Consider the following 24,228-nt stretch of genomic DNA (forward strand, 5'->3'; position numbering starts at 1 on the left):
CTTGACTAGGGGGCTCCAGCAGAGCGAGTAACCCACCTGCTCAAGCCAGCGACCATGGGGTCATGTCTCTGATCCCATGCTCAAGCCAGCAACCATGGGGTCATGTCTCTGATCCCATGCTCAAGCCAGTGACCTCGCACTTAAGCCAGATGAGTCCGTGCTCAAGCCTGTGACTTCGGAGGTTTGAACCTGTGTCCTCTGCGTCCCAGTTTGATGCTCTATGCAGTGCACACCACCTGGTTAGGCATGATAAAGCTTTCTTACAGTTTCTAGACAATAGGTAGATGAATTCTTTCATCATTGTTTGAAGCCACAGGGGCTCCACTGCCCTACTTGCAACTCTGAGGGTGTATATTTGCATACAATGAAGTAGCTGTGGAGTATTTTTATATAATTTCTTTTACTCCTCAAACTATTAGGCGCTTTGTGTTATTTTTCAAATATAATGTGGAATCTAGTGAGTTTTGTTTCTTGGTTTGGTCATTAAAGATGATTTTTGAATGTCTGTCAATGTCAAATACCAGCATCTTGAATATTAATATTTTTAAATCCTTCTAATTGCATAATAGATTAAAGAGAGAGCGTTCATTCATGGTAAACTTTTAATATCTTCAGACGTTGTTCACCTTGGCTGTGGAAAGGCAGCTGAGTACCAACAGCACAGTCCAGTGACCAGTAAGTTTCCTAAGTTCAGTGAAGCAGGTGTGTATTATGAGCTTACACTGTTGATTGATCTACTACTGATGAGAGGTGGCCACTTGAGTTTTATAAATATGAATGATGAATTATTTTAATAAATTGTAAATGCTCAGGACAGGGAGTTACAGATGAGGTATAGTTATGAAAATGGAGACTGTGGTTGTGATTAAAGATAGGAATTTTGGTAAAGGATCTTCTGTGTATCCAACGGATGTCCAACAGGTGCTGCAGTGAATGTGAATGTGTACCCCACCTCCCCCAAGTCATGTTGAAATCCTAACCCTCTGTGTAATGATATTAGAAGGTGGGGCCTGTGGCAGGTGATCAAATCATGAGGGTGGAGCCCTCATCGATGGGGTTAGCACCCTTATAAAAGAGACACCAGAGAGTTCTCACCCCTCCTGCCATGTGAGGACCTGGTCAGAAGATGGCTGGCTGTGAGCCAAGAAGTCAGCCCTCTCTAGACACCAAACGTGCCAGCACCTTGATCTTGGACCTCTCAGACTTCAGAACTGTGAGAAATAAATATTGTATCTGTTGTTAAAAAAGCCACCCAGTCAAGTGTGCATTGTGTTGTTGGACATCACAAAGAAGGGCACTGAGCCAGACTTGTGGAGTCCAAGCTTCCTACTGAAACGCTAAGTTAGGGTTCTCCCAGGTGTGGGGTGGGGAAAGAAAGAATACCAGATCAAAGAGACCACGTGTGTGAAGACTGAGAGGTGGGGAGAGCAGGGCCTCTGCTGCAGGGGAAGTTGTGAGTGGCTGGAGCCCCGCTTGGGGTGCTGGGACGTGGTGAAAGATGGGCCGAAAGGCTAGGGGCCTTTACTGTGTGCCCTTTACAAGAACAGGAAGAAGACCCTAAAAGGGTTGTTTTCTGACATCGTTTGAAAGTTTCAAACATACAGAAAAGTGGAAGGAATTTTAGAGTTAATATAAGGTCTACCGGAAAGTTCTGTCCGTTTTTGGAATAAAACAATACAAATTTTTCTTACCGTCAATAAACTTTATTAAATAATATAATTGCCATTATTATTGATTTCTTGCTAGCGCAAGGGCAATTTATATCCCATTTTTGAAAAATGTTTTATCTTTTGATGCGAAAAATTGAACCAGTGCTTGTTTGATATCTTCTTCATTTTTGAATTTTTTGCCCTTCAAAAAATTTTGTAAGGACAAAAACAAGTGATAGTCGGAGGGTGCTAAGTCCGGGGAATATGGTGGATGCGACAGACATGCTTCTGTAGCATTTCTTCCTTGTTGAAATTCGTAAAAATTACAGTGGCGTAAATGAACTTTATCAGTAGCCATGGTACACTATCACTTCACACATAAGACTAACGTGAATCAACTTTGTTTTAGTTAATTTGCTACGTCAGTATGTATAAATTAAGTGATAAAAATAGAGAGGCACACATGCGCCAGATAAACATGTGCTTACGTGTCGAAACTTGTTGTGATAGAAACGGACAGAACTTTCCGGTAGACCTTATACGCAAACCTAGATTCTACCATTAACATTTAACTATATTTTCATTATCATGTGTTCAACACTACAACCTTTTTTAAAAAATGCATTTCAAAGAGAGTTACTGATATCTCTATACTTCCCTCTAAGTGCTTCAGCATGCATGTCATTAACTAGAATTCCCAAAGCGTCTTTAGCGGGAGAGAGACATGATGACATTGTTTTAGGAAGGTCACTCAACTGTGGGATGGGGAATAGAGTGGGGTATGAGTTTAGTGACTGTTTGCCTTTTTTTTTTTTTTTTAGTAAGAGGAGAGAGAGAGAGAGGGACAGAAAGGGAGAGAGATGAGAAGCATCAGTTCTTTGTTGCAGCACCTTAGTTGTTCATTGATTGTGTTCTCATATGTGCCCTGAGGGGGAGGGAAGGACAGCTGAGCCAGTGACCCCTTGCTCAAGCCAGCAACCTTGGGTTCAAGCCATGGGGTCATGTCTATGATCCCATTTTGAAGCCAGAGACCCCACACTCAAGCTGGTGAGCCTGCACTTAAGTTGGATGAGCTGGCTCTCAAGCCAGTGACCTAGGGTTTCGAACCTGGGTCCTCTGCATCCCAGGCCAGCGCTGTATCCACTGCACTGCTGCCTGGTCAGGCAGTGACTGTTCACTTCTAAGTGGCATATTTATATAGTGAGGAAAAGAGAACTGGGAGGAGGCCAAGGGTTAAATTTCTAAAGATATAACGAGAGGAAAAAACCCAGCCTAACAAATAATGTGATTGGAGGATGTGTATAAACCTGGAACTACTACATCTTTGCAAATTCCTCAGATTAAGATTCCTGGAAATAGGTAACAAATGAGATTTTGTTTATGGAATGGAATATGACCTCATTGGCCTTTGTAGGCCTTTTATGAAATAGGTCTATTTTCAGCGCCCATATTTGCTATCAAGACAAATCATGTCAGGTTCATTTAGGTGTAGGAAAAGTGACAGCACAGAAAATGGTTGTTATAATTGAAGCTTAAGATTTACGAAAAGATGTGCCCTGGCCAGAGGCACAGTGGATAGAGCATCATCCCAGAACATGAGGTCACCAGTTTGATGCAGGGGACGCCAGCTGGACTCCTGAGGTTGAGGTTTGAGCCCTGGTCAGGGCACATATGAGAAGCAATCAATGGTACAACTAAGTGGAACAACGAATTTATGCTTCTCTGTCTTAAAAAAAAAAAAGACTTTGAAAAGAAGAACTGGACTGAATATGTGTAAAATATGAATGTTTAATATTCAACTAGGTATAATTTCCAAATGTTATTAGAAGCTAAGAGGGGAGAAGAGTAGCTGATAGAAATTTTGTTCCCAGAAAGATTTTGTTTCAATAGCAAAGTGCTTCTTTAAACACCTTGAGAATCTTCTCTGTGCCGAGTACTTTTGGTATTAGAATAGTCTTAGGAGTAAGACAGTCTTTTGTTTTTTCCCTCATCCCATTTTCTCCTGAGAATAAAAGGAAGGTGCCTTCTTGAGAAGGTTGACTGGGATTCTTTTGGGAGGCTTGGAATATTGCCATGTTCCCACAATCTTTGTGATTGTGGCCTGGCCTCAGTTTTTTCATCTGTAAGTAGAGAAGATTTTATTAGAGTTCTTTATAGTCTGTGTGTGTTTGTGAAATGTTCTTTATTCTTTGTGTTAACACTTCTGATTTTTACTGGAAGTGAGATGTTTCAAAATCACAGGGTGGGAAAAAAATCTCACACTACCATGTTGACCTCATTACATTCTAAATTTCATGCATTCAAATTATTTGTCCTTTCTAGAAGGACACTCATTGCCTCCAGACCTGTGTATATATGCTTTCCTTACTTCCTAGAATGACTAACTCTCCATGGCTCATTAACACTGGGAGATTTGGCTAAAGTGCTACCTTCTCTTCAAAGCCCTTTTCAAAATTCAAAACCAGAATTTTCCTGGTGCTGGCTGGGTAGCACAGTTGGTTAGAACGTAGTCCCAATATGCCAAGGTTGTAGGTTCAGTCCCTGGTCAGGGCACATACAAGATTGAACCAATGAATGCATAAATAAGGAACAACAAACTATTGTCTTTCTCTTACTCTCACCTCCTTCCTTTCTCTCTAAAAAATCAATTTTAAAAAACAACCAAATTTTCCCTTAGGGTGGCTTCCTAGTTTATCACTTATCTGTAGTATAGTCATAAATGACAATATCTTGAAATTGTCTTCTGTATTTTTCCCTCACCAATTTATGAGTTCCTAGAGGACAGCAGCATTGACACGAATCTTTGTGTCCCTAGTGCTTGGCTTAGTGCAGAAAATGTCTGATGCACCGGTACTCCAGGTGGTCCCAGGCCATTGACAACGCTGGGAAATTGTTAGAAATGCAGGTTCTCAGGCCTCACCCCAGGCTTACTGAGTGAGAAGCTCAGGAGGTGAGGCCCAGCAGTGTGTGTTTTAACAGGCTTCCCAGGTAAGTGCGATACGTTTTGAGAACTGTTTGTTATCCAGTGAAATGAATGATGGACTGTTTCCATGGGATAATCATTTTTCATTTGGTGTCATTTTAAGTTAGAGGACTCCTTTCAGGAAAGTAAGAGAAATCCTGCCATAAGAGAAATCCTGATCCTTTTTTTTAGTTCTAGAACAGGGTCAGACACTTTTTAAGGTAATAAATTATTTTTTAGTATAGGTTTAGGTTCACAGCAAAACCGAGTGGGAAGTACAGAGAGTTTCTGAATATTCCCAGTCCCCGCATTTATGACAGTTATTACAGTCCACGAACTAACATTGACATGTTATCACCTGAAGTCCATAGTTTAATGAGGACTCATTCTTGGTGGTGTCCATTTTATGGGTTTTCACAAATACATAATGACATGTATCTAGCACTGCATTATCATACAGAATAGTTTCACTACCTTAAAATTCCTCTACTCTGCCTATTCAGATTCTCCTTAAAAGGTCTTCATAGATCGCCTTACACAGTGATTTAAAATATTTTTATGTCTAATGTGCTTGCCTATTGAGGTGACTAGATATAAGTTCTTTAAATTCTTTCTGATTCTAGTTCTTGAACAATTACAAAACCAAAACAAATTAGAAATGCCATAAAAGCAGTAGAGCTGATAAATTCAGATTAGCACTCAATATAAAAAATGTTTTACTGAAATTAAATGCCGTTTAGGTTTTACAGTAGACATAAGTACTTACGTATTTTATTTTTCACTGGTTAACTTTATTATTTCCATTTTAAGCATGATAGATCATCATGGGAACCAATGTCATTATCATACATACTACTGCTTTCCACCCAAGCTGTTATTTTGATGGGCCATCTTAATAGAACACCGCAAAAATAGTACTGAAAAATAAGTACTCGTTTAATGACAAGTTTTTTATCGCCTATTTAAGGCTACACTTATTGTTACGGAGTGTTGGAAAATGGTTCATAAAAAGAACCAATCTGGCCAGTACAACTGAATGTAGAACGACTGCTCTGTGGCACTGTTTGTGAGTTGGGCGTGCTGGTTCCGTCTGTACCACTTGGTCTCCGCTTGGCACCGGTAGGGTTATAAACACCACTGCCGAGGTGGGTATTGCAGTCTTGCGGCTGCATTTAGATATAAAGATGGTCATTCAGAAGATCTAAGACATACATAATTATTTTAAAGCTGAACGTGAAAATGAAAACAATTTTTAGATTCTCGGAGAACTCATGAATCTCCAGGATTAAGTCCTTAGATCCAAGAAACAACTATTAACATAATATTGCTAATAATTAGTAAGTTTATGAAACAGCAACATGTACTTTTTAAGTAGGTTCACAATATTTAAAAAATCCTCACCAAAACATGGACTAGCTAGCCTAGTTTTAAACTTTTTAAACTTGTGCCATTTAAATCACATGACTTTTTGCTATTAATATTTTTAATCTGCATTTTGTTTTTGTGTTCTACCTTCCCTCTACCCTTGTTCTTACCCAGCTAACTACCCCTAACTGCCAGCCCTCTCCCTTGCTACATGGTTTGCTGCGGCTACAGTCACAGTTCCCTGCCCTGGTCAGATCTGCTGTACTGTTTGTCCTCCATGAGTGGCCCGTGTGTAGGCACATGGCCCACACTGGGCCATCATAGTGTCTACCCGAGATTCTACAGCCAGAAAGCCCAAAGAGTCTTTTGTTTCTTCTAGGTTAAACTGTGATGACGTAAGAGTTGAGCTTCCTGAAAAATACCCACAGAGGAAGCCATTTATAATAGGATGGAACAGACACTGAGAGGGAACACCCTGGAGGTGAAGTCTGCACCTTCAACTCCATCGTTTCCTGGTGGTTTTCCATCAAAGGACCCTTCTGGTTGAAGCTGGTGTCAGTTAGATTTTTCACTTGGCACTAGAAAGCATCCGTGTGTGTATGTGTGTGTGTCCATGTTACAGTTTAAAAGATTTGTCTTTTTATACAGGTGAAGATGGAGCTGGGAAAACAAGCTTAATTAGAAAAATTCAGGGAATAGAGGAGTACAAGAAAGGAAGAGGATTGGAATATTTGTACCTAAATGTTCATGATGAAGACAGGGATGGTGAGTGTCCTGTTTGTGACCCAGGTTTCCTGAAGTCGCCCCCAGGTGCACAGATGCTCCTCTGAGTCTCTGAGTTTGTCGTTTTCACTGGGAGCCCTACTACGTCATGCCACTCAGCAAACAGTTATGCCTAGCATACTTTTATTTTGGGGGGGATTGGGATTCATATGTTTTAAACATCTCCAGTTGTTCTGGTGTGCAGACTTCAGCTTTCTTACTATCATTGAAGAAGCTCACTTTCAGTTCATTTTCCTTCAGATAGTGAAATACTAGTATCCTATGATTGTTTGCTGACTACCTTTTATCTTCTTTTCACTTTTGGACATAAAATATGTAATTTCCCCAGCTTTTCTTATCTGATCAGCCATTATTTTTCTTCTATAGATCACTTGCCTTCTCATTTTTATATATAATATCTTGACTATGCATGGCTCTATCTGCTGATGGTAAGAATAGCAATATGTCGTTTAGTCTGGTTTGGGATCGAGAAGCATGAAGTAGAGGGTGCTGGTGTTCTGTGCTGGCAGTTAAATCACTTCCCTGAATATTTGTTAGGCCTTTACTAAATTGATAGATGTGACCTAAATAGTTGAACCTTGTCAAAAAAGATACCTCTCCTGTGGCAATGCCATAAAATACCAAGTAGTACCGTTAGTTGAAGGATGAAATAACTTAATCCTGTTGCCTTGGTAACTTTCCTTTGTCTGTTGTAGATCAAACAAGGTGCAATGTATGGATCTTAGATGGAGATCTGTATCACAAAGGCCTCCTTAAATTTTCACTGGATGGCATTTCTCTGAAGGACACGCTGGTTATGCTGGTTGTTGATATGTCAAAGCCTTGGACTGCTTTGGATTCTTTACAGAAATGGGCAAGTGTTGTTAGAGAACATATTGACAAATTGAAAATTCCTCCCGAAGAAATGAAAGAAATGGAACAAAAGTGTGAGTAGTCTAGAAATGCTAATGTAGATTTCAAGTACAAATTCCCTAACTGGCAATCATCATTGTTAGTAATTTTTGACTTTGAATAAGATTTAATGAAGGAAACATAATGTGAGTACTGTTTCTGAAATTCAGTTTTAATGATGTGCTAGGTTTCAATATAGTTTCAAGTTGGACACGCATCCATAATGGCAGACTCTTTCATAGAGGTGCCTTTGCTCCTTTGCCGAAAGACTATATGTGTTCATTCTGAAAGGTGGTTTTTCAAGATTAAAAAAATTGCAGTCTTCAGCTGCTCATTTTCAGCCATTTCATTTCTTGATAAGCAGAACAATCTTATCAACCTGTCAAAATGAAATATGTCAAAAAAGATGTTCACAACATAAATATAAAGATGCTAAGCTGGTTTTATGATTCACAAAGTACATATTTTTACATGCTCATGTAAGTTGGAAATTTTCATGGAAGTTATGAAAATGGATGGGTCATTTCTAACAGGTTGTACAAGCCAGCTGTCACAGTTGTTAATTTCACTGAGAGTGCTTCACTTGCCAGTGTTATGCTTTGCTTAAGGAAATATACAGATTGAGTGCTGCCTTTCTTTATTATTGTTCATTTATAATAACTTTTTGAGGAGAATTGACAGCTTACTAGAATTTATATGCAAGGAAACAGTGAAAACTTAGGAGAATATATGTCCTAAATCATTGAAAAATGTCTAACTGCTCTTTATACTTTTCTTTCCCCGTTGGCCATTGACTGCCTGTAGGTTTTCCCCCCTCTAAATTTATACTGTAGCACTAGTCCCGGGACCAGCAGCATCAGTATCAGTGCTGCTGGGAACCGGTCAGAAATATACATTTCAGCCCCCCCCCCCCATCAGAAACTTGGTGCATGCTAGAACTCCAGAACCACCGTAGAGTTCCGCCTCTGATTTGAAGAGTAGTATCTCCCAGAGCTGTCAGGGTACGTGCGTGCCTCTCTGTTCTCCAGCGAACTGCTCTCAACCGTTCAGGATCTCCTCCTCCTTGACCCCGTGTAAATTTAAGACACTTTCCTCCTCTGTAGTTCTGTATGATATGCCCCCATATACTGTTTTAATCCGATGCTGTGGATAACTTGTTTCCAGATCCATTTTGCTTTTAACACAAAAAGCAGTCGTGTATGGAAATCCCTGTGACTGCTTCCCTGCTTGTCCCCTTGGTAAATCCTCAAAGAGTAATCACCGAGTCCAAGTACACATTGTTAAGACCCTTGATACCTTCACTTGAACTTTTTTTTTAAGGGAAGGTTTTGATAGTCTTACAAATGAGTTCTAAAAATTTCTCTGAGTTGGTAATATCTCATTAATTCTCAGGCTAGGTTGTGACTTGCCCAAATAATTTGCAAACTAAACCAGGCCTACACTGAACCCCACTCTTTGGAGCCATTCAGTGTTATACTCTGCTTCCTAAAATTAATGTGGGTCCAGTGCTTCTGAACTGTCCTTGAACTAGATTTCACAAACCCTTTTTGTATCTTCCCTTACAAGATGAAGTATAAACTGTAGTAAAATACAGTGTGTCTGTAAAGTCATGGTGCACTTTTTGACTGGTCACAGGAAAGCAACAAAAGACGATAGAAATGTGTAATATGCACCACATAAAAGGAAAACTCTCCCAGTTTCATACCTATTCAGTGCAGTTCGATGTGGGCTCATGCACAGAGTTTTTAGGGCTCCTTAGGTAGCTATCCCGTATAGCCTCTACAGACTCGTCACTGACTGATGGCCTACCAGAACGGGGTTTCTCCACCAAACTGCCGGTTTCCTTCAACTGCTTATCCCACTGAGTAATGTTATTCCTATGTGGTGGCACTTCGTTATAAACGTGCCAACCTTCACGTTGCACTTTGGTCACGGATTCTAATTTAGCGAGCCACAGAACACACTGAACTTTCCTCTGGTACTGTCCACATCTTGACTGGCATGTCCGTGGGCTGCTCTGCTGTATACACGGTGTTACGTCATCATCTGCACATGCGCACATGCTGCCACATCATCCTACAGAAACTGGGAGGGTTTTCCTTTTATTTGGTGCAGAATTTCACATTTCTATCGTCTTTTGTTGCTTTCCTGTGACTGGTCAAAAGTGCACCATGACTTTACAGACACACTGTATATACTTAGATTATGGCAGGAAAAGCTACTTGCTGAAATAAAGCAAGTTCTAAACTATTATTAAATTATTTACTTTGATTTTCAGTGATTAGGGACTTTCAAGAATATGTGGAGCCTGGAGAAGATTTCCCAGCCTCTCCTCAGAGAAGAAATACCATGTCACAGGAAGACAAAGACGACAGTGTGGTTTTACCTCTGGGTGCGGATACGCTTACACATAACTTGGGCATTCCAGTACTAATAGTTTGCACAAAGGTTAGTTTGCTTCCTAGAGATTCTGTTACGATATGAACCAGGGATGAACAGTTATTTTGTTTCCTAGACTCCTTTTGGAGTTGACATATTATTTTTCCTAGATAGTTTTTCTTAACAAATAGAAATAATAGTTTAAAATATTGAATGACATTCACAATATGGTTTTATGGTCTTAATCATATATTTTTTTTGAAAGAAAATGTTATTTCAGGTATTCTGTTTGTGATTGAATATCATTTTCCAAAATCCAATTTGACTTATACAGTCAATTTAGTAGACATAATTACAGATAAGATGTTAATTTAAGTATTAATTTTTGTAATTTTTCCACATTAAATCTTTATATGCTAATATCTTAAATTAGAAGTTTTGTACTTAAAATAAAACAGACTTTTAAACACCTACTTTTTTTTTTTTTTTAATTAAGTGAGAGGCAAGAGGCAGAGACAGATTCCCTGACTGCGCCCTGACTGGGGTCCACCCAGCAAGCCTCTACAGGCGATGCTCTGCCTGACTGGGCCGCAGCTTTGTTGCTCAGCAGCCAAGCTATTTTAGCGCCTGAGGCTGATCTGAGGTCATGGAACCATCCTCAGCACCCAAGGCCAACTCGCTAGAACCGATTGAACTATGGCTGTGGGAGAGGAAGAGAGAGTGAGAGAAAGAGAGAGAGAGAGAAAGAAGTGAGAGGGGGAGGGGTGGGGAAGCAGATGGTTGTCTCCTGTGAGCCCTGACTGGGAATCGAACCTGGGACTTTCACACGGCAGGCCGATGGTCTACCACTGAGCCAATTGGCCAGGGCCTAAACATCTACTTCTAACACCTAAAATAAAATAAACTTTTAAGCACGCATTATGTAAAGTTGATAACACATTTATTAAGGGTTTTTTATTTATTAAAGAGGTTCTCATAGGATTGCTGAAATCAAAATTCTGTTTATTTAGTCTGTCACTTTATATACTTTATAATAAAACCAAATTTCCTTTAAAAATAATTTATATTTCAAATGTATCTTCTATTTAGCCTTTATTGTTTGTAGAATGCCATGGAATAGTTAAGAAAATGACAGAACAGTAAACCCTTTTGAGATCTAAAATTATTAATAATTTTTGTTTCATAAAATTTGCACATATAATTGAAAGAGGTTATGGAATTCATCTTTGGGATAAAGATGATAAAAAAATTAAATCTAGCTTAAGTTTTACTTTAAACACTGCAAAATTTATCAGTAACAATTGGGGAAGGGTAGCATTTAAGTCAAGTCTATTATCTGAATCGTTACCAAATGAGTCATGATTCATAAAAATTTTAAGCCAGAAGAGATCATCTGCAGTATTTCACAGAATGGAAAGCACTATCAGTTGTTCTTTGGTTTAAGAGCTTTAAATGGGTTGGGAGATGGAAGAATATGTTTGTCAGGGTGGAGGAAGAACGTTAGTAACTCGGCTTAAGGACTGGAAATTGAGATTCAGAGAGACTGAGTTTCTTGCTTCAGGTCCAGATCCTCTTATTTCAATTAAAAATTTCTTTACTAAACTATCATGCTTCACCAAAAGTGTCAAAAGTATAATAATTATAAGTATCTTTAGTCATTTGAAATAATTACTCTCTATGTTCTATGAAATGTACATACGCACAACAAAAATTACATACCACATTTGAACCCAAACTAATACTAGGTATAATGAACATTATTAAGTGTTTATTTTTAGATTTTAAACCTCAATTTAGATGGGTTTTAGTGAAGTTATTTGGATACCGTGGTTTTGAACATGCCTTTTTTTATGTAACATTTTTCTGTGGCAAGTAGAATTCAGAAATTGTTTCATTGATTGTACTAGTGACATTTTAAAAATAGCCTGTAAGTCCCCCTTGCTTTGCTGTTGATGAATTGTAGTGAGAGTGGATAAAAGCACGAGGAAAGAAATGAAGGTCAGTAGAGTTATCAGATAACCAGAGGAACAAAGAGGCAATAGTGAGAGCTGCAGGCTCCCTGGATACGCAGAGTGTTTTATAGAACTCGAACAGATTTTAGATCTTGAAAACTTTGTTCTAGGCTGTAAGTAGTTGAATTAGCACTGTCCTGTTATTCTTCATTCCTTTCTGTACTACAGCTTTCTCTTTAGTGTCCTCACCACATTCAATATAATTTAGAAAACAATGCCTTTTTTTTTTTTTAATAAGGCACACTCTTAGGTAAGAGGTGCTTTTTTTTATTATTATTATTCATTTTAGAGAGGAGAGGGAGAGACAGAGAGAGAGAAGGGGGGGAGGAGCTGGAAGCATCAACTCCCATATGTGCCTTGACCAGGCAAGCCCAGGGTTTCGAACCGGCGACCTCAGCATTTCCAGGTTGACGCTTTATCCACTGCGCCACCACAGGTCAGGCTAGAAAACAATGCTTTTAAAGAAATAAAATTATTCATTAGTCTTGAGATTCCAGCTAACCTGACCTGTGGTGGCGCAGTGGATAAAGCGTTGACCTGGAAATGCTGAGGTCGCCGGTTCGAAACCCTGGGCTTGCCTGGTCAAGGCACATATGGGAGTTGATGCTTCCAGCTTCTCCCTCCTCCTTTCTCTCTGTCTCTCTCTCCTCTCTCTCTGTCTCTCTCTCTCCCTCTCTCTCCTCTCTAAAAATGAATAAATAAAATAAAATAAAGATTCCAGCTAAATGTCTCTAGACATATAGGAGTAATTGATAGTCTAGGTCCTTTTGTTCAATGACCATATCAAAGGGGTAGTTTCGTGATATTTCCCCACCCTAAACTGAAGTGATTGAGTCATTATATTTAATTTTGAATTATTTTATCTCAACAGTGTGATGCCATCAGTGTGCTGGAGAAAGAACACGACTACAGAGATGAACATTTTGATTTTATTCAGTCACATATCCGGAAGTTTTGTTTACAGTGTATCCTTTTAATACATTGATTGATGCAGTGTACTTTACCCAAGTTTTTTGTTTGTTTGCTTGTTTTAAAGAAAAGAATTAAATTGATGGACTTTAGAAATTTTATAAATTTGTTCCTTCTGCCCTGGTTGGAAATTTCATTTTAGGTCTCAAATTATTTATATCTGGGCATTTTGAGATATAAAAGCACATATTAAAGTATGTAAATTTAATTTGCTGTGTTTAAAGTATTATTCTTAAGAAAAATAATTATTAGTCTTATGTGGAAAATTCTAATGAGTTGCCATTGTAAACATCCTGATTGAAAAGTGGTATTTATACCATCTATGTTTTTATCCTAAAATGATGAGATGAAATTGTTATCAAATCAATATGTATTGTTTTCTCTTTTTAAAAGCTCAGTTCTAAGTTATAAATAGGTTAATTCAGTACTCTTAGAATTAATCTTTTAGCTGGTCATTACTGACATTCTGTTTTAGAGTCTGAATAAATGAAATCAGATCTACCACTTACCCCTCCCCCCCACGCAAAAAAAAGGTGGTGTTCATTTATTGGGTGGGCAGTGGGGCATGATCAACACAGAGGCTTATGTGTTCTCATTTTTTATATGTTTAGTATGTTATCTCCACAGATAGTCTTAACCTAGTGATTTCAAACTCTAGCTGTCCCCATATAAGACTTACTGAATTAGAACATTCCATGGTTAACTAGAGAATCTATACTTTTGAAATGCTTTCTGGGTGATTTTAATGATCACAAGGTTAGAAACCTATCAAAAGGAATCTTGTCTAGTCTAGGTTGCAAGGATTAGATTAGCCAAGAACAACATACACATCTCAAAGGAGGATAAAGTGAGGGTTGGAAGTGAATGCTTTTAAGAGAATTTACTGTAGATATCTTCAGCGAAGAGAGAGCTGTGGAGCAGATATTTTGCAGTTTCATTCTCCTACCAGAGCTTTTGGGTCTGAAAAGTGAAGAATTATATTGGGAGTAGGTAGAAATAATAAGTCATATACACATGTTTATAGTATCTGTAGATTTCATTTTCACTAATGGATATTTACTTTAAGGACCACTCAGTAGAAAGCGTGGCTGAATAATGAATAGGCTCACTCGACACTGGTGGTTTTCCTTTCCTTTTCCTTCAGTTCTCTGTCCGCTCCATGGCCCTTTCTCTCCTGTGTCACATAATAGGTGAGTCAGGTTGAATTAAAGGGCATTTGTGTACATAAGAGCCTTTAAAAAGAAAACAAAAGTGGAAGTAATGGAAGCAGGTATACATAGCCTTTTTTATCTTTGAAGCTTACAAAATTTGAGAACAGTCTCTTTTAACATGGATTTAATTCCATACTTCAAAGTGAACATACAGAAATGTAATCAGGAAGGAGGCTGTCCACTAAGAAAATTTCAGACCTGCGTAGGGCTAGTTGATTTTAAAAGACTGTGACAAGTCACTTCAACAAAGTGAGGTGTGTGTGTCAGGGCATCAGTTCAAAATCATCTTTATCTTTAACATTTTAATTGCAATACAAATTTTTCAGCTTCGAAATTTTTCAAATTATCACAAATTGGTTCTCATGAGAACGATCATTAATGAAAAGTTGACACAATTAAGCTTTTTACTTAAGAGTATATTTGTTTCTTCTGAGTTTTATGGTAAGTAGTGATACCACTTTTAGGGTCTTGTCCTAGGAAATACGAATATCCCCGATCAGAAGTCAGTCTATTCCCAGCGCACCCTTTTGACCCGAGCTACCATTTCTCTCAGGACACTATGGCCAGTGCAAGAGAGTGGCCCTTAGCATGGTCATAAAAGGTCAGATAGCCACTCTGACCACATTATCTGTCACATTGACCCCTTTCCCACAGGCCTCTTTTGATCTCTTGATCTATCATGTAGTTTGGATAAAACTTAGGATCTGATTTAATTAATATTATCATCATGTGAGGTTGTCATAGCTCAAGTTTTGGTCAGGAAATCTACCTTGGAACATTTCTCAAGGCTTCCTGGTAATACCTATTGGCTCGTCTCTCTTTGTGGGTCTCCTGAGGTTTGTCCCCAAAGTCATCATTCCTGGAGCTAGTAAAAACCAGAAGAGAAGTGCAAACCATTTTTGCTGAAAAGGCAAACAAAACAATTGTTGATAAATAATACCCCTTCATGAAGTTTAGGAAGCTTTAAAACAAATGGCCTCTTAATGTGTAAATACAGGTAGTAGTGAGGTCAGTATTACTAAATTTACCATTTCTCTCTTAGATTAATGAGATTTATTTTATTATAGCTTGTTATAAAATGTTTTATTTGCATTTTAACCTGTATGTAAGAATTTTATACTTTTGAAATTTTGATTACCCTATAATGTACCTTTGGATATTTTTTTTGAAACTAATAAATCTTGCAGCTGTGAACGTTAGACTGAGAACAAGAACTTTATGGAATTTGTCCAGAAATTTCTTTAACGGTATTATTCAGATGGTGCAGCACTTATTTACACTTCAGTAAAAGAAAACAAAAATATAGATTTAGTATATAAATACATCGTTCAGAAGCTATATGGATTTCCGTATAAGATTCCTGCTGTTGTAGTGGAAAAAGATGCAGTATTTATGTAAGTATGCACTTAAATATATCATTTCATCATGTATTGTTGCTACAGTTTGATGGTGAGTCATCACCTTCAGTTTTGAGGTGAGACTAGCAGAACTTTACATGATGAGTGGGTGAGAATCTCCTAGACTGTTTTATTTGTAACCTGCCTTGACCTATTTATCATTGTCTTTTAGGGTTACTGCTGGTCTGGGTCCTTTCTAAAAGGCATTGTTATAGCCACCTTTTGGGGGTATATATCAGTATATCTACTTTTTAATTGGTAATGATAACTTAAAGCACCCAATGTATAATTTAGACAAGCTTTTAAAAGTTACCTGAATAAAATTGGGGGGTGGTAATAATTACCACCATCATCCCCCGAAATAAACTACAGTGGCATTTTTAAAGTCAGGAAGATTCAGAATCATTTTAAGTGGAAACTAGTAAACTATAACATGAGCACTATAATTTTTTTTTAAAGCAGATTAGTTTTCTATAATTGGTCAAATTTATTTTTTATTTTATTTTTATTTTTTTCAAATTTATTTTTATAAAAATGTTCCCTTCAATGCGTTCATGGCTTGAAAGAAAGAATGACTATATAAATGCTTAAAAATTTCTCACGTGCCTTTCTTTCCAGTCCAGCAGGGTGGGATAATGATAAGAAAATAGGAATATTACATGAAAATTTTCAAACATTAAAAGCAGAAGATAATTTTGAAGACATTATAACTAAACCACCTGTTCGAAAGGTAATAGTTTTAGTATATAGTCTCGATACTTAGACTCCCCCCCCCCCCATTGATTTGAGAGAGAGAAAATAAGGGGGTGGGAGAGGGAGAAAGAAGCATCATCTTCTTCTACTTCGTTGTTCCATTTAGTTGTGAGCTCATTGGCTGCTTCTCATATGTGCCCTGCCCGGGGATCAAACCCGAAACCTCAGTGCGCCAGGACAGTGCTCTATCCACTGAGTCACCTGGTCAGGGCCTCAATTTAGGCTTTTACCTGAAGGGGAAGTCCTTAATTTTCATATTGTAAGGTAGAAAGATAAAAGTGTTCTTTCCTGTCGAAGGGGTTTCCAAGTGTAATTTGGGTGTTGGTAATATATCATTCAAAATAAAGATCTGTTTTATCAAAACATAAGTCAGCTATTCAGTTATTGAGTCATGACTTAGCCTTTAGCATATTTATATTAGAAAAATCAGTTCAGCGTCCATATTCTAATGGAAATCCTAGACTAGTGTGAGTGAGCATGTGGATCTGGAACATACTGAATAGGTAGAACCTGTGGACTCTCTAACCTAGAGCTCGGCCAACAGCCAGGGAAGCCTTGCTAGAATAATTTTATTAGTTGACACAGATCTTGGGTCTTCTCCTCAGTCATTAGTTACCACACTGTCCAGGAACTCCCATTCACATAAATATTTTGTCTTGACTGTTACCTGTTACTCTTCTGACTCAAATTAGGTTTCAGAAGGTACTCTTTCTTCACATATGTTAATTTCATGTTAAGCAGTAGATGGTGTTATATAGTTAAGTACTAGAGATGTTTATGAAATGTATAAAAATGAGTGTTTGCATATAGTACTTCTCACTGACTTAATTTGTACATGTTTCATGAAAAAGTAATTTTGATTTAACATATAATATGAGTCTTACTTAAGAATCCAAACATTTACATTGAGCATCTGTCTTATTTGTGTGGGTAATGAGAAATAAGAAGAGTAATGTCAAATGAAAAATAGGTTGGCGTGGTATTTTGGTTTGGATGTCTATTAAAAAAGACACATATATCAGAAAGCAACAGTTTTTCCCAGTCTCTCTTTTATCCACAAATTGGCTTTGTTGTAGTTGTCTGTACTTATGGAGCCATTGTTCAGGGATGTGGTGCTAACTAGGAGGGTGTGATGTAAACAGTAAATCAAAACCTGGGCCATCTCGCAGGTGGTCCGTAAAGCAGAGGGGAGAGACGAGGCTGGGCCGGGTGCTGTTGTTGGAAGGTCGGGGCTTGTGAGAAGAGGGGAGGATGCTGAAGGCAGAGTGCACGTTCCCGGAGGCTGGAGTGCGCTAAAAGCGTGAAGAGAGGAGAAGAAGGGTAGGAGGTGAAAGGCAGAGCTCAAGTCTTACAGGGCCTCCCTCTGGCTCCAGTGAGGACTCTGGATTTCATTCCAGGAGGGATGGAAAGTGTTTGGAGAGGGAGTTTGAGCAGAGTGATGTAATCTGACCTAACCTTTTAAAAGGATCAGTCTGGCTACTGGGTGGAAAATGGATGGTGGTGTGCATAAAAGCAAGTTGCTCCTGGTTTCCCTGAAATAAAAACGTAATGGCTCTTCTGTCTCTGAGTAATTAGGAAAAATGAGTAGCAAATGCCCTGCTTCTCCTGTTTCTAGGCTTGCTCATTTATGCATTGCTCTGCTTGTTTCAGTTTGTGCACGAGAAGGAAATTATGGCAGAAGATGACCAAGTGTTTCTTATGAAACTACAGGTATGAAATTACATCAGAAGCAGACTGAGTATGGTTAATGGGTAAACTGTTATTGTATATATTTTCTTTAAAAATACAGCAGGACGTCTTATGGCTATCTAACCTAGAATTCTTTTGTGTTTCTCAGTCCCTTTTAGCGAAGCAACCACCAACTGCAGCTGGAAGGCCTGTGGTCAGTATTGCCGACCTTGACAAAGTTGTAAAATGCAGTGCTTATTGCTTTAGTTCTTTCTTTTTTAATCATATACATGTCTCATATGGGTATGCTTTGATATAAACTTGATTTAAGACTTTTTGTGGAATTGGTGAGATTTGAAAAGATTAACTCGATTCCCTTTTAGATGACTTAAGTTGTAAAGATCTGTTTTGCAGAATTTGTCATGCGTCAGTTACTGTGCTGAACCACTTTCACGTGCTATAGTATAAATCCTCACAGCAGCCCCGTGAGGCAGGCGCTATTATTGGGGAAATGGAAGCTTTGAAGGACATTGTGGCTTTCCTGAGAGTATATAGCTTGTAGGCTGTAAGTCCACGTTGGACCCCAGATCTGACTCTAAAGCTTATCCTTGTAACCACTCTTCATTATCCAACACATTCCTCTTTTTCCATTGAGGGGGAAGTTAGTATTCTTTTTTTTTTTTTTTTTTTTTTTTTTGCGTTTTTCTGAAGCTGGAAACAGGGAGAGACAGTCAGACAGACTCCCGCATGCGCCCGACCGGGATCCACCCGGCACGCCCACCATGGGGCGATGCTCTGCCCACCAGGGGGCGATGCTCTGCCCATCCTGGGCGTCGCCATGTTGCGACCAGAGCCACTCTAGCGCCTGGGGCAGAGGCCACAGAGCCATCCCCAGTGCCCGGGCCATCTTTGCTCCAGTGGAGCCTTGGCTGCGGGAGGGGAAGAGAGAGACAGAGAGGAAAGCGCGGCGGAGGGGTGGAGAAGCAAATGGGCGCTTCTCCTATGTGCCCTGGCCGGGAATCGAACCCGGGTCCTCCGCACGCTAGGCCGACGCTCTACCGCTGAGCCAACCGGCCAGGGCGGAAGTTAGTATTCTAAAATGTGATGGGTCTCTTGTGTTTTCTAATAACGAGGACACGATTGCTAAACATTTTTGTCAGTGGTTTGCAATGTAAAAGTACCAGTAGAACAGATGGGGTACAGTTGCTAAGTAATTTCTTTTTATAACTTTCGTGAAATTGAAGTTTTCGGTTTTTATGATTATGGCTTTCCTATTCTTACATAGGATGCCTCACCAAGAGTCCCAGGAGGCTCCCCTCGAACTCCAAACAGATCAGTGTCATCCAATGTTGCCAGCGTGTCACCCATCCCTGCTGGGTCCAAAAAAATTGATCCAAACATGAAAGGTACATTTCTCACGGAGAAAACAACACATTTTTCAATAGGAAAAAAATCTACTTAGAACCCCATTTTGCCATAGTAATTTTCATTTTTGTGCAATAGCTTCTCACCTTTGTCTCCATAGATACAATCTCATAGTTAATCATACTGAGAGCCATTTTACAGTATAGCCTTTGTATGTCATTTCTCTGATGTAAGCTTTATAAAAGCTTTGTGTTTAGTCATTATCCTATGGTAGATCATTGAAAAAATTCATGTTTTTATAATAGGTTACCTGTAATTAACATGAAGAAAAAACTGCATGCATAAACATATAGGAGGATTTGGTAACTTTTTGTAATATTTGAGGCAGATGGTTTTTATCAGTTATTTTCAAAGAACTCCTTTCAAAGCAGAGATATATTAGCATCTAACATGTTTGTTTAAAATACTTTTGGCCTTTTAAAAATAACATTCTAATTTTTAAATAAATATTTTACACATTTAAAGGTTGCTTATATTTTGTTTTAAGTGTGAGTAGATTAGAGAAGTTATCAAGCCCCTAAAGGTCCAACTAGACTTGAATTTGGAATATAGAGCTCTTTAATTTTAAGTGTATTGTTCTGTGTGTGATTACTAAAACTAATAACTTATAGAATAATAACATTCTGATGGAAAGTGTTTGTTTTTTGTTCTATAGCTGGAGCTACAAGTGAAGGTGTCCTGGCAAATTTTTTCAACAGTTTGCTGAGTAAAAAGACTGGGTCCCCAGGAGGCCCGGGTGTTGGTGGCGGCAGCCCCGGCGCTGCAGCTGGAGGCGGGACCACTGGCTTACCACCAGCTGCCAAAAAGTCAGGTATACCTAGAGCTAAAAATTTTTTTAAACAGCTTCATTGAGATATGATTTACATGCCATGAAGTTCACTCATTGAAAGCGGACAGTTCAATAGTGTTAGTTACCGAGTTATGCAAACCATCACCACAATCTAATTTTAGAATATTTTCATCTCCCGGAAAAGAAACCGGCAGCCTATCGGCAGTTACTCCTGCCCTCCCCCGGAAGTCCGGCGGCAACGCTAATCTGCTGTCTGTCTCTGTGGACCTGCTTATCCCGAGATTTCGTATAGATGGAATCATGCGTATTTGCCGCCTTTCACATGTTTTCAAGGTTCATCCACAATTCAGTATTTCAGTATTTTATTTCTTTTTATTAATGAACAGAATTCCCTTATATGGATATACCACATTTTATTTATCCATTCATTAGTTCATGGACATTTAAATCGTTTCCACTTTTTGACTATTATGAATAATAATACTGCTATGAATGGGTTTTTTTGTTTTTGTTTTTGTTTTTGTTTTTTTTTGGTGACAGGGACAGACAGACAGGAAGGGAGAGAGATGAGAAGCATCCATTTTTTTGTTGCGGCACCTTAGTTGTTCGTCGATTGCTTTCTCATATGTGCCTTGACCCAGGGGCTACAGCAGACCGAGTAACCCCTTGCTCAATCCAGCAACATTGGGCTTCAAACCAGTGACCTTTGGGCTCAAGCCAGCAACCATGGGGTCATGTTTATGATCCCACGCTCAAGCCAGCGACCCTGTGCTCAAGCTGGTGAGCCTGTGCTCAAACTGGATGAACCCACACTCAAGCCTGATGTGCCTGTGCTCAAGCCAGACTACCTTGGGGTGTTGTTTTTTTTTTTGCATTTTCTGAAGCTGGAAACAGGGAGAGACAGTCAGACAGACTCCCGCATGCGCCCGACCGATCCACCCGGCACGCCCACCAGGGGCGAAGCTCTGCCCACCAGGGGGCGATGCTCTGCCCATCCTGGACGTTGCCATGTTGCGACCAGAGCCACTCTAGTGCCTGGGGCAGAGGCAAAGGAGCCATCCCCAGCGCCCGGGCCATCTTTGCTCCAATGGAGCCTTGGCTGCGGGAGGGGAAGAGAGAGACAGAGAGGAAGGCGCGGCGGAGGGGTGGAGAAGCAAATGGGCGCTTCTCCTGTGTGCCCTGGCTGGGAATCGAACCCGGGTCCTCCGCACGCTAGGCCGACGCTCTACCGCTGAGCCAACCGGCCAGGGCTACCTTGGGGTTTTGAACCTGGGTCCTCTGCGTCCCAGTCCGATGCTGTATCCACTGTGCCACCACCTGGTTAGGCGAATGTTTGTTTTTGTGTGGACATCTGTTTTTATTTCTCTTGGGTACATACCTAAGAGTGGAATTTCTGGGTCACGTAGTAATTCTATGTTTAAGTTTTTGAAGAACTGCCAAGGTGTTTTTCAGAACTGCACTATTTTACATTCCCAGCAGCAGGGTCTGAGGATCCCAATTTCTCCACATCCTCTTCAACATTTGTTACGGTCCGTCTTTCTGGTTAGAACAATCCTAGTGTCTGTGAACATCCTAGTGTTTGTGAATTCTATCCCATTGTGACTTTGATTTGCATTTCCCTGTTGGCTAACGATGTTGAGAATCTTTTCATGTGTTTATTGGCCATTTATATGTCTTCTTTGGAGAAATGTCTGTTCAGATCATTTTCCCATTTTTAAACTGGGTTGTCTTTTTACTGTTGAATCTTAAGTGATATTTAAATATCTGTTTCCTAGACCCTCCTCAGATAAAGGATTGGCAGATGTGTTCTCCCATTGTGTTGGTTGTCCTTTGACTTTTCTTAATAGTGTCCTTTGTAGCACAACAGTTTTGAATTTTTTAAAAAATTTTTTAATTTTTATTTTATTTATTCATTTAGAGAGAGAGAAGGAGAGAGAGAGAAGGGGGGAGGAGCAGGAAGCATCAACTCCTTATGTGCCTTGACCAGGCAAGCCCAGGGTTTCGAACCGGCGACCTCAGCATTTCCAGATCAACGCTTTATCCACTGCGCCAACAGTTTTGAATTTTGATGTTTATTTTTCTTTTGTTGCTCTTTAAACAGACTTTTTAAGCCATTCTCCTTTTTTAAACTCACCTTCTTGCCACCCTTGTCACAAATACCCTGTTTTTTTAACCTTTTACAGGTTTCTGGGTATAAATTGAATGACGCTTTGGCTTTCCTCAGTTTCTCAGTACTATAAATATTTATTTTGTTACAGTGCGTGCATCTTCTGTCCAGATTCCAAAATTTAGTTATTTTCTGTGTTACTCTTCTTACTGTCCTGTGCCTTTTTTGAAAATATCTTTATGACATTAAATGATAGGTGTTAGTTTTACTTCCATTTGGTAATACACTATTTTAAAGGAGGGAATTTATTTTTAAATTAGGATGTTTATGTAACTTAGTGTTAACCAAAAACTAAAAGACTAGGTGAGAGGCAATAAGCATTTATTTTTGATCCAAAAGAATAGCTATTCAGGAAACACTGATTCAGGGAGAAACCTAAATGGAGTTAGGAGACCAAGGCCAGGGGACCTTATGAGAAATAGAAAGGGAACAATTATATCACTTACATCATCAGTTATGTCAGTAAGAAGACATTTCTATAGTGCAGATAAGCTAACATTAAGGATGCTAATTCTAAACATTTTTAATATTTAGTTCTGTACTCATAATAATCTGATTTCTTATTGTCTTTGCAAAACAGTTGTTTAGGATACAATGCTTTCAGCCCATTCCAAGGTTATTGTGCTTTGTTTTAACGTTCCATAGGTTGGAGTCATCCTCTGGGATGGCAGCTCCAACTCCATTTTAAAGTGGTTCTGTTTGTATTACTTTTTTACATTGGTATAAAAGATACTTTGACTTACATATAAATCTTGTTTCTTTTCCCTCAACGTAGGCCAGAAGCCTGTCCTATCAGATGTTCACGCGGAACTGGACAGAATTACACGAAAACCAGTTACAGTTTCTCCTACAACACCAACGTCTCCTACGGAAGGAGAAGCTTCATGAAGATACCAAATAAAGCCATTATTCAGTTTTCTGGGATAATGTAAACTTGCCTCTGCCTTTTCCTTCAAGAGTGGAATTAGGGAGCTGGAGTGCTTTTTCAGATGGACTAAATTTATTCTTTTTTTTTTGTGGTTGCCCATTTTTATAAACGGGAGCTATACAGAAGAACAAATAGTCTTCACTATGTAGGGTTGCTATTTGTATCGCCACTTTGCATAAGGAAGTCATTCGGGATTTTGAAAAACTCAGAATTTAGAGGTCTGAAGTACAGCCATTGGTTGTATTCTACAGGCATTTAACACACAGAGGAGGGTTAAGGAAGGACACAGAATAATATACTTTGGGCATTTGATGGACTTGGAAGTCCAAGCTTAGTTTAGTTAAGACCATTAAAATCATTTATTTGTTAGTTTTACTGGAAAAGAGAAGATGATTATCAGATTTTCCACAGCAACATAAATATACCCCCACGCACAGAATATGCTGAGAAAACCATCAGTTAGCATTTGATACACTAGTCATTGTCTAAATTCACGACCCTGTTAAATAATCAAAATACGATTTTGAGATATTGGCTAAGATTTGTTTCTTTAACGGAGAAGAAAAGAAAGCACACTGCCTAAATGTGTAAAAGAAAAATGCAGAGGTTATTAAAATGTAAATCGGTAACAGTCCTTGGATTTGTCTATATATATATATGTCATATATATGTATGTCATATATATATATATATGGCTCTGCCTTAATATACCCTTTTTTTGTTTGTGACTTTCAACTGTAATCAGTTAATAAAGTATTTATTCTCTGCATTCAGGTTCAAATAACTTGTTGCATTCTCTTATATTTAAATTTGTATTTATCAGATAATGAATAAGATTTGTTAGTATTTTGAAGTGTTTTGACTTAAATAGGATTTTTA

At 38.9% G+C, this 24,228-nt stretch overlaps 1 protein-coding gene across 1 annotated transcript in view; it reads left to right on the forward strand.

Moving 5' to 3' along the window:
- The window catches only part of DYNC1LI1 (dynein cytoplasmic 1 light intermediate chain 1), a 36,234-nt gene extending 12,115 nt beyond the window's left edge, over window positions 1–24,119 (forward strand). The window contains exons 3-13 of the mRNA XM_066350946.1: window positions 6,625–6,741; window positions 7,455–7,685; window positions 9,929–10,098; window positions 12,913–13,006; window positions 15,480–15,615; window positions 16,237–16,348; window positions 18,022–18,081; window positions 18,209–18,253; window positions 19,325–19,445; window positions 20,120–20,275; window positions 23,197–24,119. Coding sequence (XP_066207043.1) covers window positions 6,625–6,741; window positions 7,455–7,685; window positions 9,929–10,098; window positions 12,913–13,006; window positions 15,480–15,615; window positions 16,237–16,348; window positions 18,022–18,081; window positions 18,209–18,253; window positions 19,325–19,445; window positions 20,120–20,275; window positions 23,197–23,309 — 1,355 coding nt within the window. The 3' untranslated portion in view covers window positions 23,310–24,119. The remainder of the gene's footprint in view (window positions 1–6,624; window positions 6,742–7,454; window positions 7,686–9,928; window positions 10,099–12,912; window positions 13,007–15,479; window positions 15,616–16,236; window positions 16,349–18,021; window positions 18,082–18,208; window positions 18,254–19,324; window positions 19,446–20,119; window positions 20,276–23,196) is intronic.
- The last annotated feature ends 109 nt before the right edge of the window (window positions 24,120–24,228 follow it).

Source organism: Saccopteryx leptura, chromosome 10, assembly GCF_036850995.1.
Source record: "Saccopteryx leptura isolate mSacLep1 chromosome 10, mSacLep1_pri_phased_curated, whole genome shotgun sequence".
Classification (NCBI taxonomy): Eukaryota; Metazoa; Chordata; class Mammalia; order Chiroptera; family Emballonuridae; genus Saccopteryx; species Saccopteryx leptura.